Below are 13,538 nucleotides of genomic sequence, written 5' to 3'. Positions count from 1 at the left end.
GATTTCTATTCGGAATCTTCTTGCAGCTCAATCTATTAGAATCAGTAGAGTAATATTGAAAATGTCGACCTTCAATAATAATATATTTTAGAAATCCTTTCATCTTTACACAAAAACTGGGGGTGGGGGGATGGGGAGAGGGGGAGGCGGGTAAATTTCCCTTTTAAGCAAAACAGAGGGAGAATAGTTACTAAGTGATTGGATTACGAAAACCTCAGGCCTGAAGAAGGACAGTGTAAAAGAACAAGTGCGCCATGGGGCTTCCAAGCCCAGAGAGGCTCTGAGCTGGGACTTCCCTAAAGCGGGGCTTGGAGGTCGGTGCGCGGAGTCGCCCCTCCAGGGACCGCGGCTCCGCGGACCAGCCTCGCCATCGCCGTGGCTCGCAATAGGCAGAACTGTACCTGACTCACGGATATGGGCTCCTCGGCGCCGGCGTCGTCCGCGGACTTGGGCACCTCGAGGCGGTCGATGAAGGTCTGCAGCTCCTTGCGGAAGGCCTTCATCTGCGCGTTGATGCGGTAGAGCAGCTCGTGCTCGCGGATGCGGCTGCCATCGTCCTCCTCGTCCATCAGTCCGAACAGGTCCCCGTTGGCCACGTAGATGCGCGCCTCGGTGATGATGGTGCTGGTGTCGGCGATGAGCCGGTCAATGGTCTTGCCCAGGCGCTCGGCCTCCGAGCGGATGTCCTTCATCTGCTGCCGGTCAGAGAAGCTCTTGGGCCACGGCCCGGGCGCCGGGTAGAAGGAGCGGGTGGGCGTGAGGCAGCGGATGTTGCGCACCTCCTCTGAGTCGCTCTCGCCGCCGATGGGCCCTTCGCGCTTGCGGTGCGGCGGCCGCGAGTCGTCGTCGCTCTCCTTCTTGCCCGCATCGCTCTCGGCGTCGCTGTCGCGGGGGCTGCCACGGATGCCCAGGTGCGAGGCCAGGTCGTAGCGCTGCATGTTGGACATGAGCACGCGGTTCTCGTACTGCAGCTGCATGACCTTGCCGCTGAGCTCGTTGATCTGCAGGCGAGCCGCCTTCAGCTCCTCCTGCAGGGCCTCGGTCTTGGCGCTGTCGTGGTGCCGCGCGCTCTCGTGGCCGCCCGACTTGTACTTGTACTTGTTGAGCTCCGCCGTGATGCGCTTGTTCTGCTCCTCCAGGTCGGCCACGTTCCTCCGCAGCAGCTCCGTCTCGTCTTCCACCAGCTGCAGGTGCTGCCGCAGCTCCGACAGGGATTCGCTCTGCTCCCTCAGGAGGGGGTTGGCCGAGCCGTTAAAGTCGTCGCCCTTCAGGTCGTCCAGTTCCGCCTTCAGGCCTCTGTTCTCCACCTCCAGTTCGACGATTTTTCTGCCCAGGATGTTGGCTTCTTCCTCCACCAGCCTCAGCCGCAGCTTGAGCTCAGCCTCTCTGGTGCTGGGAGGCCCCCCGGCTTCTCCTTTAGGCAGAGGACTGTCCAGATCCCCATAAAAGGATCTGTACTTCTGGAGCTCGTGTTCGAATCTGTCCTTTTCCTTATCAATCTTGGCCATTTTCTTTCTCATCAAAGCAGCTTCTTCCTTCACGAACTGCAGCTGGCATTTCAGATCTTCTTTGTCCTCCTCATTTGGGGAAAAAAAAAAGGGAAGCGGACAGGAGATCATTTTTATGTAAATAAGACCACCAAAAAGGGACACCTGCAAAAATAATCCCTTTTTCTTGTAAATAAGATTTAATGAGACAGAGAGACAGAGAAGTAGATGCTGTACAATTTTTCCAAATCATTTAAATTCTTTGGCAGAGAAAAGATTAGGACAATATTACATCCTGGAAACAAAAAGAGAAGGGAATATAAAAAGAGAAAAACTGTGGTCATCACTATTCAGAGAATTATACGTTCTCACTGCAGACAACTGTTTGGCTGTCATTTTCAACAATGTTCATTTTGTTTGTTTTGTTTTTCTCATGCTTTGAGTTGCCCTGACTGTAGTAAATATGAAACCTCTTCCCTGGAAGGAGCATGTGCTTAATATGTACTCACTGCCATTTATTGAGCTCTGACTCTCAGCCAGATACTGTAAAGTTCTTCACATGTATGACCTAATTTAACGTGCAGAGTAAGCTTATGAGTAGGTATTAAAATTCCTGGTTTAAAGATGTTCAATAGCTTGTTCAAGGTTACATAGCTCATAAGTGGCAAAGGACAAAGATGAAATTGGAATTCGGTTCTGACACTAAAGCTTAATTTGGCACATGATCACTCGGCCATACAGCAAGTAATCTGTCCTCCATCTTTATTCAAGGGAGAATTGTTTTGAAAGGTCTTTAAAGTAGGGAAAGTTTAACACTGGAATGGTCCATCCAAGAAGAAATTGGTAAGTGTTCCATCTAGGTCACTTTTAAAATTGGATTTATTTCCATCAGTCTGAAATGGATAGAACTAGTTCTGCCTGGTAAAAGGATGATGGAGTAGACCCTGTAGAAGTTCTTCTCACACATTCTTAGGACAACCTTCAAACCCTAATCATTAACTAAATGGAAAACTGCAAACAGAAAAATGGAAATCAACTCTTTCTCAGAGAGCTAATATAAAAACACATTATTATGTCCAAGGACATATTTCCCAAGGACAATTACCCAAAACTCTCTTTTAAGTATGCACTTTGGGCATACCATGTAACTTCTGTGGACTTTGGCTTCCTCATTTTAAAAAATGGGAAGGAGTAAAAATGCCTTTCTTTTCCAGAACTGAGTCAGCTGTGTTTGAGATGAATTCTGGTAAAAAAGTAGCAACCACTGATGGTGAAGGTGAGGGGAATAATGAGCTCCTGCCAGAGATGCTCAATAAATATGGCCCAGAGCTTTTGCAAGAGAAGAGATGGAGAGCAGGGCACTGGGCTCCTATGCTCCCATCCACTAATAAGAATTAGTATGAGAGTTGCTGAGTGTGCAGAGCCTGAATAACACATTCCTTATATCATTATATCCTCACATCAGCCCCGCGAGGAAGATGATATATTATGTCTACTTTGCAGATAAGGCAGCTACATGGTACAGCGCAAATTGATGTGACAGAGCACATCTGTATTCAGACTGATTCCAAAAATCATATTTTTTCCACTGCACATGTTGCGTCTAGAAAAGATGCATGAGAGGAAAAAAGTAGGGCAATGAGGTAAAATAACAAAATCAGATGTGCTGGCTTGTATGCTTCCCTTTAGAAGGGGTTTAGAAGAAAAGAGAGACGCACAGAGAACTGATAGAACTCCAGGAGCATAGTGAAAAAGAAGGATAAGAATATATGTCACAGAAAGATTCGATGTGAGAATCCATTTCACAAGGGAAGAAAGAAGCTGCCCTGCAAGAGACTATGTGTTCGGGCCCCTGAACTAATTCAGTGAGGATGAAACCAAGGACGTATTACAATGTCTAACATCACATCAGCAGAAGAGTCAAAGATAACCCCAATGTTTTGAGCTTGGGTGTCTTGATGGACTGTGTTGCCAATAATAGGGACAGAGACTGAACAAAGAGGATCAAGTTTTATGGGAAGAATATGGACTTAAGTACATTAAAATGCTGCCTTTGAGGTGTGTCGGTGGAGGGATACCCAGTGGAAACATCTATCAACAGGCATGTGGAATCTCAGGCCCCAGATTACCAAGATTACAGCGCTGGACCTAGAGGACAGCTCAGGCCCAGAAGGGAGGACATGAGGATGAGATGCATAGAGGTGATGGTTGAAGCTATTGCAATGGCTTCAGAGACAATCAAAGAGGAGAAAAAAAGAAAGGGAGACTGAGAAGAAATGATTAAAAGTTGGAGCAGGGAGCAGGAGAGTCAAAGGTCATTAAAGCCAGAATTAGAAATAATGTTTGAATAGAAAGTTGACCAACAATATGCATATCAAACATGCTTTTATCTAGACTAGGCTCTGTGGGGAAGCAGAGCAGGTGAGATTGGGAAGCTAGCTGGGCTGCATGTTCTATCAAAGTCCTTGATTGCAAGGCAAGTCCTTTATTTGTTAGTAAGAAAAAAAAATGTTATAATACTGCACTTTGAATCTAACCAAAACAGCAATGGATGTGATATAAATCACAGACTGGAACAGAATAACACTTCGCTGGACTATGTAAAGCAAATATAAAAGAGGAGGATATTTGATTTGTGTACGTGTAAGCTCTCCTGCCCAAAGGGATGAAAACATGAAAAGTATTTTAAGAGTTGGACATATATTGCATGTAACAAAGTCATGATGAAGGAAGGAGAATGATGGGCATGATGATTATTTTATTTATTTTAAGAGAAGTCTTTTCAAGATACCAAGTATGGTAGTTTCTACAATGACAAAAGTTTAAGAATCCTGTATGCCAATGTGCCTTGCATCCTCATCCTATAACCTAACTATTGTAGGCTCTGTTTGGAACTGGGCAGGGAAATCCCATATATAAATGTGAAATCATTAAAATCAGAGATTGTATGGAAAGTGCCTGGTTGAAATGTAACTGATCAGAAACGCTTGCTCCTGTTTTTCACAGTGAATGCCAGCCAAGAAACATTACAATGCTTTGAGATGTGAAGCAAGCTGTCTCTTATTTTTGTGTATGTTAAAGACTCAGTCTGAAGAAGATACAGATGACATAAGAGGAAGGGGAACATAAAGATGATGAGGGCCCAAAGAAGTGAACTGAGCTTGGCTTTAACCTAGCCACTACTGGAAGCTAAGTTGCACTCTGATAAATTACATATATTAACTCATTTAATCTGTACAACTCTCTATTATGACCCCATTTTAAGGATGAGGAAACAACTTGTCTAAAGCCATGCAGCTGGTATGTGGCAGAGATTTCCATGTAGGCAACCTGACCCTAAAGTTACTGTTTTTAACTGCTATGCAATACCATTTCTCAGTATATAAAGTCACTGTGCTGCTGGAGGAACATGTGAGGAATACATAGAAGAAACTGAACAAAATGAAATAGAAAGCTATATAAATAATAGCAGGTTGAACCATATGAAATTGCCATTTGTGTAGGTCAGAACCAGCAGCATGTTGGCAATTTCATATGGCTCATCTAGAAAAGGGGGACATGGGAGTATTCAAAAGCGCATATTGATCCCGCTGCAGAGTGCCAGACACTAGACACTGATGAGTGCAAGCTGAATAAGATAGCCCCTGCCTACAATATGCCCTGGCTAAGTACAGGAGATGAATATGTAAATATGAATTACAACAATATGGGATGCTTGCCCTAACATAAGTATGTGACTCAATGGTCCTCAACCTTGACTGAGCAATAGAATCATCTATGGACTATTTTATAATTGAGATCTCCCATCTGAGACAGTCTGATCAATCTTCTGGGGTGGGTTTTTGAAAAAAGACAGGTAATAACCTCTGAAAATAAATGAATTGGAAATGATAGCAGGGACTTCAAAGGCCATAACAGCGTCCTTGTAAATTTCCAAGGACATTTATGTGCATGAAATAAAAACTGGTGGATTGCAACATGTCTTGACTGTTGTAAGGTCCCAGGTCCCACTGAGAAGTTGATGAAAGCTGCGTATGTCTTTTGCAGAAAAGTGCCCCTGTGCACATGGAGTGGGGGTCCACAGAGCCAGGAACAAACAGTTAAGAATTCCTGGATTAGAGAATGTTGTTGAAAAAAATAAATAAGCTTTACCATGGGAAGTATAAGAATAGGACAAACATGAGTTAAAAAAAAATAAACTGCTGATTAAAGCTGACTTAAGAGTTTTAGAACGGGGAGCATATAGCACCTCTCCCTCAGTGAGGTGGGGAAGAGAACTGATGCATAAAATTATGGCAAAGACACAGTGGGAGAGTTGCGGTGACAGAGCATATATCAACTTATTAAGGAGATGATGAGAAAGGTGCAAAAAGGAGATGATTTTGGTTGGAGACTCTGGGATTCTAGAACTGCTGAGGCCTATAAATGTTCATGTCCAGCACCAGGGGAAAAATTAACCAAGGACAGAGCAGGGAGAGTGAGGAAGAGGAAAATTAACAATTAATTAATATGTTATGCTTTTAAAAAAGTGAGATCAACTTTTTCAAATTTTGAATATTTAAGTATTGCTTTAGTTAAAATTATTATCTAATGAGAAAACCCCTTGTAAGAATAAAAAAAAAGTACATATGCTACAGTCCTATAGATCCCAACTTACACATTTAAAAATCAGTATCTAGCCAAGTATTTTTAACGAGCCATAATATCATAGCTGTCTCTAAATATTTCCTCTTCTGTTTTAAAATCTCCTTTATTACATCCACCAGCACCTCTGCTCACCCTAAAAGTAGACCTAGTCTTTACTGTGGCTGTGTTTCTAAGATTCTTAACAAGCCCACGTTGAAGACATGTTTTAAGTTTTATTTTTATTCCTTAATTTCCTTTCTTTTGCTTCCCCAGTCATTGGTAGAGAGAACTACTTCATTCTAAGACTCTCCATAGCCTTCAGGAGTCTCTCTCTCCCCTCTGCCACCCTTCCTACAACATTCCTTTCTTTACTCTCTCCTGATACTATAGGAATAGCTATTCTACTGTCCTTATTAATTATGAGTGAACAAGATTAGCACCATGGGTACAGTTCTTAAATGTAGCAACACATAAAGTACTAATGACATTCTGCTGTGTGCTTACAATGCAAAAGCAGTAATAACAGGGATGTTAGTGCTAGCTTTTAAAGAAAAGATACTGAATGCTTTATATTGTCTCCTGCATCTACAGCTACATAATTGATATGCATAATTTAACTGTTTTACACAAGTGTATCTGGTTACTATGTCTACTTATAGATGTAGCTTATTATTATATACATTTAGAGATGTTTGATGTACTAGCTGAAATTTTATTTCCACATACCTCTGTGGGAGTCTGTTGAGCCTTCTTTTCAGATTTTGGCAAATCTTTGCTTCCTCTTCTCTTCAAAGATAGCTGAAATAAAGCATGAATAGATTTAGTGTGGTAAACTAAAATTTTAATTCAATTTTATATTTTTAAGTGTCCTAATTTCCTATGATAAAACCAAGCCAAATGAAAAAACCAAGCCAAATGAAAAGTGTTAGTTTAATAGCCATAAGGGAGGGAAAAAAACCCAAACCAGATAGATTTAGATATATTTTACTCTGGAAGGAGATATATATCACAATAGAAGAGTAGCTGACAATTATCAAGTTGATTTGAGAAATACAGGAAACCTACTATAAAAATGCAGAAAAGCAATTTGGAGAAAATTTAGATCGATAACTCAATATATTATATTATTCAAATGAAAGAAATCCTTGTTAGCATTCTACATCATTAAAGAAAAAAAAAGGAATATGGTATTATTTGCAGTTGGACTTAGGTTGTTATAAGCTTATAAAGACAAACTTTCAGTGGATTTATGTAGAATTTGAAGAATTTCATTCTTTCCTCACCACACATGCATGTAGACAAACATAATACACATGTTTATATACAATCCTCCACACACATGTAATACAGTAGGGAATAGTAGGGGTTATAGTAAAATGGAGATGGCATGCTCCATCTAAAGGAGCCGGCTGAGAGGGAATCAGGAATGTAGGCTTTTTCAAAAGAAGCAGGAGATCTGGATTGTTATGTAAAATCTCCCCCATTTTATTGGCTGGCTCTAATTGAAATTCAAACAAATAACACTTTGTAGGTCAAAAAATACATATCTAGTGTCAAATCCTTTCATGGATGAGCAGTATTGATCTCTGGTGCTCAGTTCCATTTCTCACCACCATTAAAATAAAGTTCCTCTGTATGAATAGTAACTGTATGTATGAATATCTACCATGTACCAAATACTGAGCTGGATACACAATTAAATAATGTACCTACCATTAGTAAGCTCACAATTTAGCGTGGGAGACAGGGATGCAAACAAAGTACAAGTTGGCAAATGCCATGCTTTAGGTTCTGTAAAGAAGCGACTTTGTCCTAGTGTGGCATCACCACCATGAGAATAATAGTTGCCACACAGCAGATGTTGAAAAAAATATTTGCTGAACTAAGGAGTGAATATGAAATATGAGATTCTGAGGTCAAAGAGGAGGATGGCGGTACAGGCTGACAGTAAAAGGAGGCACGGTTTCTCTCAAGAGCAGGCTTCATGAATTTGCCAAGAACTGCAAATTAAATTCTTCACATGTTAATTTCTAACCCAGTTCCAGTGTTAAATGCTGGCATACGTTCATGCTGCAACTGCTTTCATTCAGTATAAAAAGGAAACTACAGAGCCAAATGAATAGTCTACGTGGTTATTTATTTCTAGTTCACAGACATTCTCCATGTTGCTTGTATAATTTTCTTAGAAACAGAAGCTGTGGGGACTGATTCACCATAACCAAAAGTGATTTAGGAACCAAGCAGCAAAAACAGTCTCAAGAAAACCAAGAATATAGTGAGCTGAACTAGGGAATCCTGGAACATTCTGTAGAGGGGCTACCTACAAAGAACCACCTGAGTTTATTTTGTTAAATATTTATGGAATGCTCTTACTTTGAATTTACTCCAATATGTTTACTTAGCACTTACTAATGCACTTCATAAGGTACCATAATAAAAACAGCACAGTCTCTGCTCATTATGAGGTTCTTGATTTACTTGGCAAATGGTCAGTTCAGTCTGCAATTTAATACAGTGCGATGAAAGCAATGATAATGCAGAAGCAATATTAACTGGCATTGACTGAGGACTAATTCAGGTCAAACACTTTATATCCATTACCCCAACTAATTCTTAAAACGCCCGTTTAGTCTCATTTTGCAGATGGTAACACTAAAGCTTAGAGAGGTTAACTAGATTATTTAAAGCAGTGGTTCTCAAAGTACGATCCCCAGAACAACATCATCAGTGTCACTTGGTAACTTGTGATAAATGCAAATTCTCGGGACCCATCCCAGAACTACTGAATCAGAAACTCTGGAGATGGGGCCCAGTGAGCCACAATTTAACCAGCTCTCCAGGTGATCCTGTGCATGATAAACTGTGAGAAGCACTGGTCTAAAGTCACTGCTTGGTAAGTAGCAAAATCAGATCTTGACCCAAGTCTTTCTGATCTTTTATTATTTACTAGAAAACAAAGAAGAAAGGCTTAATCCAGTCTAGGACTGGAGACGGTATGGGGAACTAGAGATGATTTCCAGAAAGAAGTAACAGCTTATCTTGAATCTGGTAGATGAGGACTAACACAGCTGAAGATGGAGAGGAGGGCGAAGGGAAGAACAAAGCATTCCATGGAGAAAGACCATTTCTGGAACACAAAGATATTTGGGATGGCTGTAACAAAGTGTGAGGAGAGGGGGACATGGGATTTACTATCAGATCTTGAAGGACATTGAATAAAGTTTGGATTTTACCTCATCAAGTCAAATTATTGTCCTAAGGTCAATTAGAAGTATTAAGAGGTTTAATTACTAAATTATTAATTTACTAAATTTAATTATCCAATTAATTAGATTAAATAATTAAATCATAATGACTAAATTACATTATTAGATTAGTTAAATTTAATTATTAAAGGAGTATCCATAATCATATTGTCATAGAAGAAATACAAAGACACAAAGGTGGCAGTCCAAATGACCATGAGGTAAAGGGATGACATGCAAGTGAAATGAGGGGAAGTATGCTCTGGTTCTGAGAACTTTTTGGGTGGGTTTTTGTTTTTCATTCATTCCATATATATTTGTTGAGTTCTGGCATATATACGGTACAGTACGGTTATACAAATATGAGAAATATTTTACTCTCCTCCCAAAGAGCTAACAGTTTATGATGGTAAAAAGAATGCAGATAATTAGTTAAAACAGTAGACAGAATTAACTGCATTTATGAATAAAGAACAAACAAACGATTGAGAGAGCAAAGAAACAGCTATGATTCCAGATGTGGGAAGATCAGAGAAAATCATCCAAGAGCGCTGACCTTTGAAGGATGTGCAACATTTCAACAGAAATAAAACCAAGTAAACAGCAAGGGCAAAGGTGTGGAGGAATAAGCATGCCTTACAGATGAATGGAGACAGAGACACTATAGAGACGAGGTAGAAGAAGACGCTTCAGGGACTGAGGTCAGCTTGTGGAGATGAGAAATTTAGATTTTCTCCTGTGGGCAATGTTAAAATGAGCCCTCTAAATTAATACAGGAGAAATGCTGAAACTAGGCCATCCTTTCTTAAGAGGCATTTTCTATTTTACTTTTATTTAAACATCACTCAAGTGGTATGTCAAACTCAAATAAAGCTCTGAGAGAAGGTTTCCCCCTAAATAAAAATATATTGCCTTTAAGGAACCCCCAGGACTACCTGTACCTTTAAGTATCACATTTAAATTTTCAATAAATATTTAATCATCTTTTCGTATTCCTGTAAGTTTTTATTAACTTTCTGACTCCAATGAAACAAAGATGAGAGATTCATTTGGGAAGAGAAAGCTGGAGAAATAAGGTAAGTCTAAACAGTCTCTTTCCCATGAGGATAAAATTTTGTCACCTCCCCCCAATCATCCCATCCCACGTTCATGCACTAAATCTAGGAACCTCCATAAGGGGACCAGTTTAGGAGGCTAGAACTAAATCTCATATTTTCATCTTTGTTCTCAAAGTAGGCACTTCAGGTGGCTCTCTAGATAAATATGTTGAAAACAAGACTTGTCCACATCTTAATCCTTTGCATTCCCATCCTCAGCTATCCAAAAGAGACTGCTGTTCTTTTTATCCAAGTGAAGGCCAGGAATTAGAGTTTTACCAAAAATTGTTTGCACAGCAATTATATAAATTGGATTTGTGTCCTAAAATGTTTTGAGACTGACTTTCTTCCTCGATTAAAATTTGGTACACTTCTTAATATGTGATCTCTTTGTGTTTTTAGCACTTAAACGACAGAGAAGAACCTGTCTAAAGTGTTATTTTTATACATATTATTTGTACAAAAATCTCCTATGTTTTTTTTTTGTTGTTGTTCAATATATCTATTTATTTATTTATTTATGGCTGTGTTGGGTCTTCGTTTCTGTGCGAGGGCTTTCTCCAGTTGCGGCGAGCGGGGGCCACTCTTCATCGCGGTGCGCGGGCCTCTCACTATCGCGGCCTCTCTTGTTGCGGAGCACAGGCTCCAGACGCGCAGGCTCAGTAGTTGTGGCTCACGGACCCAGTTGCTCTGCGGCATGTGGGATCTTCCCAGACCAGGGCTCGAACCCGTGTCCCCTGCATTGGCAGGCAGATTCTCAACCACTGTGCCACCAGGGAAGCCCCCTCCTAAGTTTTTAATAAAATTAAAGAGGGATCCATTTGTACAGTGATTAAATCAAGAAGGAAACTGTAACTGTATTAATATAGGATTTATGGAGCACTAAATGTGTGCCATGTACTTCCCTAAGTACTTAATATGTGTCCATTCATTTAATCTTACCAGTCTTAGGAGTTTGCCACCATTATCCAAAGCCCACAAAGGATAAACCACTTAGCTAGCAAGTGTTAGAGCCAGGATGTAAGTTATCCAGCTTCACAGCTTTTGCTCTGACAATTACATCCCACTGCTACTCCAAAAGAAGTAAAGTAGAGGGTTATATTATTTCTGGGCATATCCTTCTGTATGCTATTACATCACAGCTGCATGGGTTTGAGGCACTAGTTTACATATATTACACATGAGCAATGTATTTTTCTATTGTCAACACAGAAGTCAGCAGAAGTGACATATACACTCACTGCTTCTCATAGGCATCCTGTGAATGCTTGTGACTTCAGGGTGACATTGGAAGTGAGGCATGGGGATTTCTGACTGAAGGCTGGAGGAAAACTGAAAGAGCCAGGAACTCTGGCTCTGCTACCGTCTGAATGTTTGTGTCTCCTCAAAATTCATATGTCGAAATCCTAATGCCTAAGATGGTGGTAACAGGAGGTAGGACCTTTGGGAGGTGCTTAGATCATGAGAGTGGAGCCCTTAAGAATGGGATTAGCGCCCTTTTAAAAGAGACCCCACGGAGCTCTCGAGCCTCTTCTGCCATATGAGTATACAAGTTTGTGACCTGGAAGAGGGTTCTCACTTGGCCATGCTGGCATGCTGAGCTGAGACTTCCCAAACTGTGAGAAATAAATTCCTGTTGTTTATAAGCCAACCAGTGGGTGGGATTTTGTTATAGCAACCCATTTTGAAAGGGAACAGGAGAGGCTCTTCTCCCTAGAAGTCCTCCTCCTTGCCTTGTGTTACATCCTTGACACCTGGCAGAGGAGGGGCAGGTAAGAGCACCCAGAGATCTTGCACAGGACCACATTCTCCACCCTCTCCCCTAAACGTATGAGGCAGGGTCCCAAGCTTTACACAAGACATGATCTTGAGGAGCAAAGGGAACGTGGGTGAAGGAGGCATGCTCGGATGATCAGGTCTTGTTACTCTTCTCTGGCAAATCTTCCAGTGGCTTTCCACCTCGCTCAGTCAGAGCCATGCTTTACTAAGGCACAGGAGACCTTGACTACACACTGGATTTGTCCTGGTAACATTTTAAAAAGACATGACCAGGCTTCAACCCAGACAAATTTCAATAGATTCTGGGGTTGGGCTCAGGAATTTCTTCCAAGCTCCCACAGTGGGTAAAATGTACAGCTGGCTCTGATCCACAACCCTGCTCTATGTGGTCAGCCCTGCCCCCCACCCCAAACAAGCTCTCCAACCTCATCCCCACCTCACTCCTCCTCTGCTTTCCCGGCTCCAGTGTCACCAACATCCTTGTGGTTCCTCAAACATGCCAAGCATGCTCCAGATGAGGCCTTTCCTCTGCCTGCAACACTCTTCATTCATACACTCTCACCACCCACTCCCATAGCTCATTCAGCGTCCCTAATTAGAGAGACCTTCCCGGACCACTCCGTATAAAAAAACAGGCAAGTCCCTACAAAATACCTCCTCTACTCTCTTGCTCCACACACTCCTTGTCTTCCTAACCCCGCTTTATTTTTCTCCAGACCTCCTCTCACCCTCTGACTTGTGTATCTGTTTCATGTCTGTCTCATTCTGGAAAGTAAGCTCCACCCATGCAGGACCTTTGTAACGTTCTGTGATAGCTCTGGCTCTTAGAAATATACCTGGCACAAAGTAGTCGCTCTGACAATGTCAGTTGAATGAGAAAATAGCTACTTCAACCTTATTTTTTACCTAGATTTGTTTTTGAAGCATCCTAATCCAAGAAATTGGTAGGTTAAAACAAACAAGTCCATTTTAAAAGTTCCATTTAAAGCTTAGAAAAACAAAGTGTCTCAACCTTTTCAACAAAAAGACTAAAGAGTAAAAAATGTATGAGCTGAAAAGTATTTAAAATGCGACATATGATACACCTTTGTTCTGTTCTAATACTTTTTTTGATTTTTACCAATTCACCTTCCCAGCGTGATAAATTAAGATTCTAGGTCTCAAAACCATTTTGTAAAGGATATTTGGTACCAACACTCTTTGATGGCCTATCTGCCTTTGTGGCTTCTTCTCATCAGCACCTCTCCAACAGTTTCTCTTCTGTCCCTGGCCCTGGAAGTCTACAGAGTCTCTGCTTCTCTTCC

At 41.3% G+C, this 13,538-nt stretch overlaps 2 protein-coding genes across 3 annotated transcripts in view; both read right to left on the bottom strand.

Moving 5' to 3' along the window:
• KIAA0408 (KIAA0408 ortholog) overlaps positions 1 to 528 on the bottom strand; it is a 35,220-nt gene extending 34,692 nt beyond the window's left edge. Inside the window, exon 1 of the mRNA XM_057528111.1 lies at positions 402 to 528. The gene's annotated coding sequence lies outside the window, so the exon portion shown is untranslated. The remainder of the gene's footprint in view (positions 1 to 401) is intronic.
• SOGA3 (SOGA family member 3) overlaps positions 1 to 13,538 on the bottom strand; it is a 43,104-nt gene that overhangs the window by 1,169 nt on the left and 28,397 nt on the right. Inside the window, exons 5-6 of one of the 2 annotated variants that reach the window (XM_057528108.1) lie at positions 6,840 to 6,911; positions 411 to 1,577 (exon numbers count right to left, since the gene is read on the bottom strand). In XM_057528108.1, the coding sequence (XP_057384091.1) occupies positions 411 to 1,577; positions 6,840 to 6,911 (1,239 nt within the window). Of the gene's footprint in view, positions 1 to 401; positions 1,578 to 6,839; positions 6,912 to 13,538 lie in introns of both variants that reach the window. The other variant, XM_007190818.3, reaches the window with a different exon arrangement.

This window comes from Balaenoptera acutorostrata, chromosome 14 (genome assembly GCF_949987535.1).
Source record: "Balaenoptera acutorostrata chromosome 14, mBalAcu1.1, whole genome shotgun sequence".
Lineage (NCBI taxonomy): Eukaryota > Metazoa > Chordata > Mammalia > Artiodactyla > Balaenopteridae > Balaenoptera > Balaenoptera acutorostrata.
Note: the sequence above shows the minus strand (reverse complement) of the source record. Positions and strands in the feature narration are given on the sequence as shown.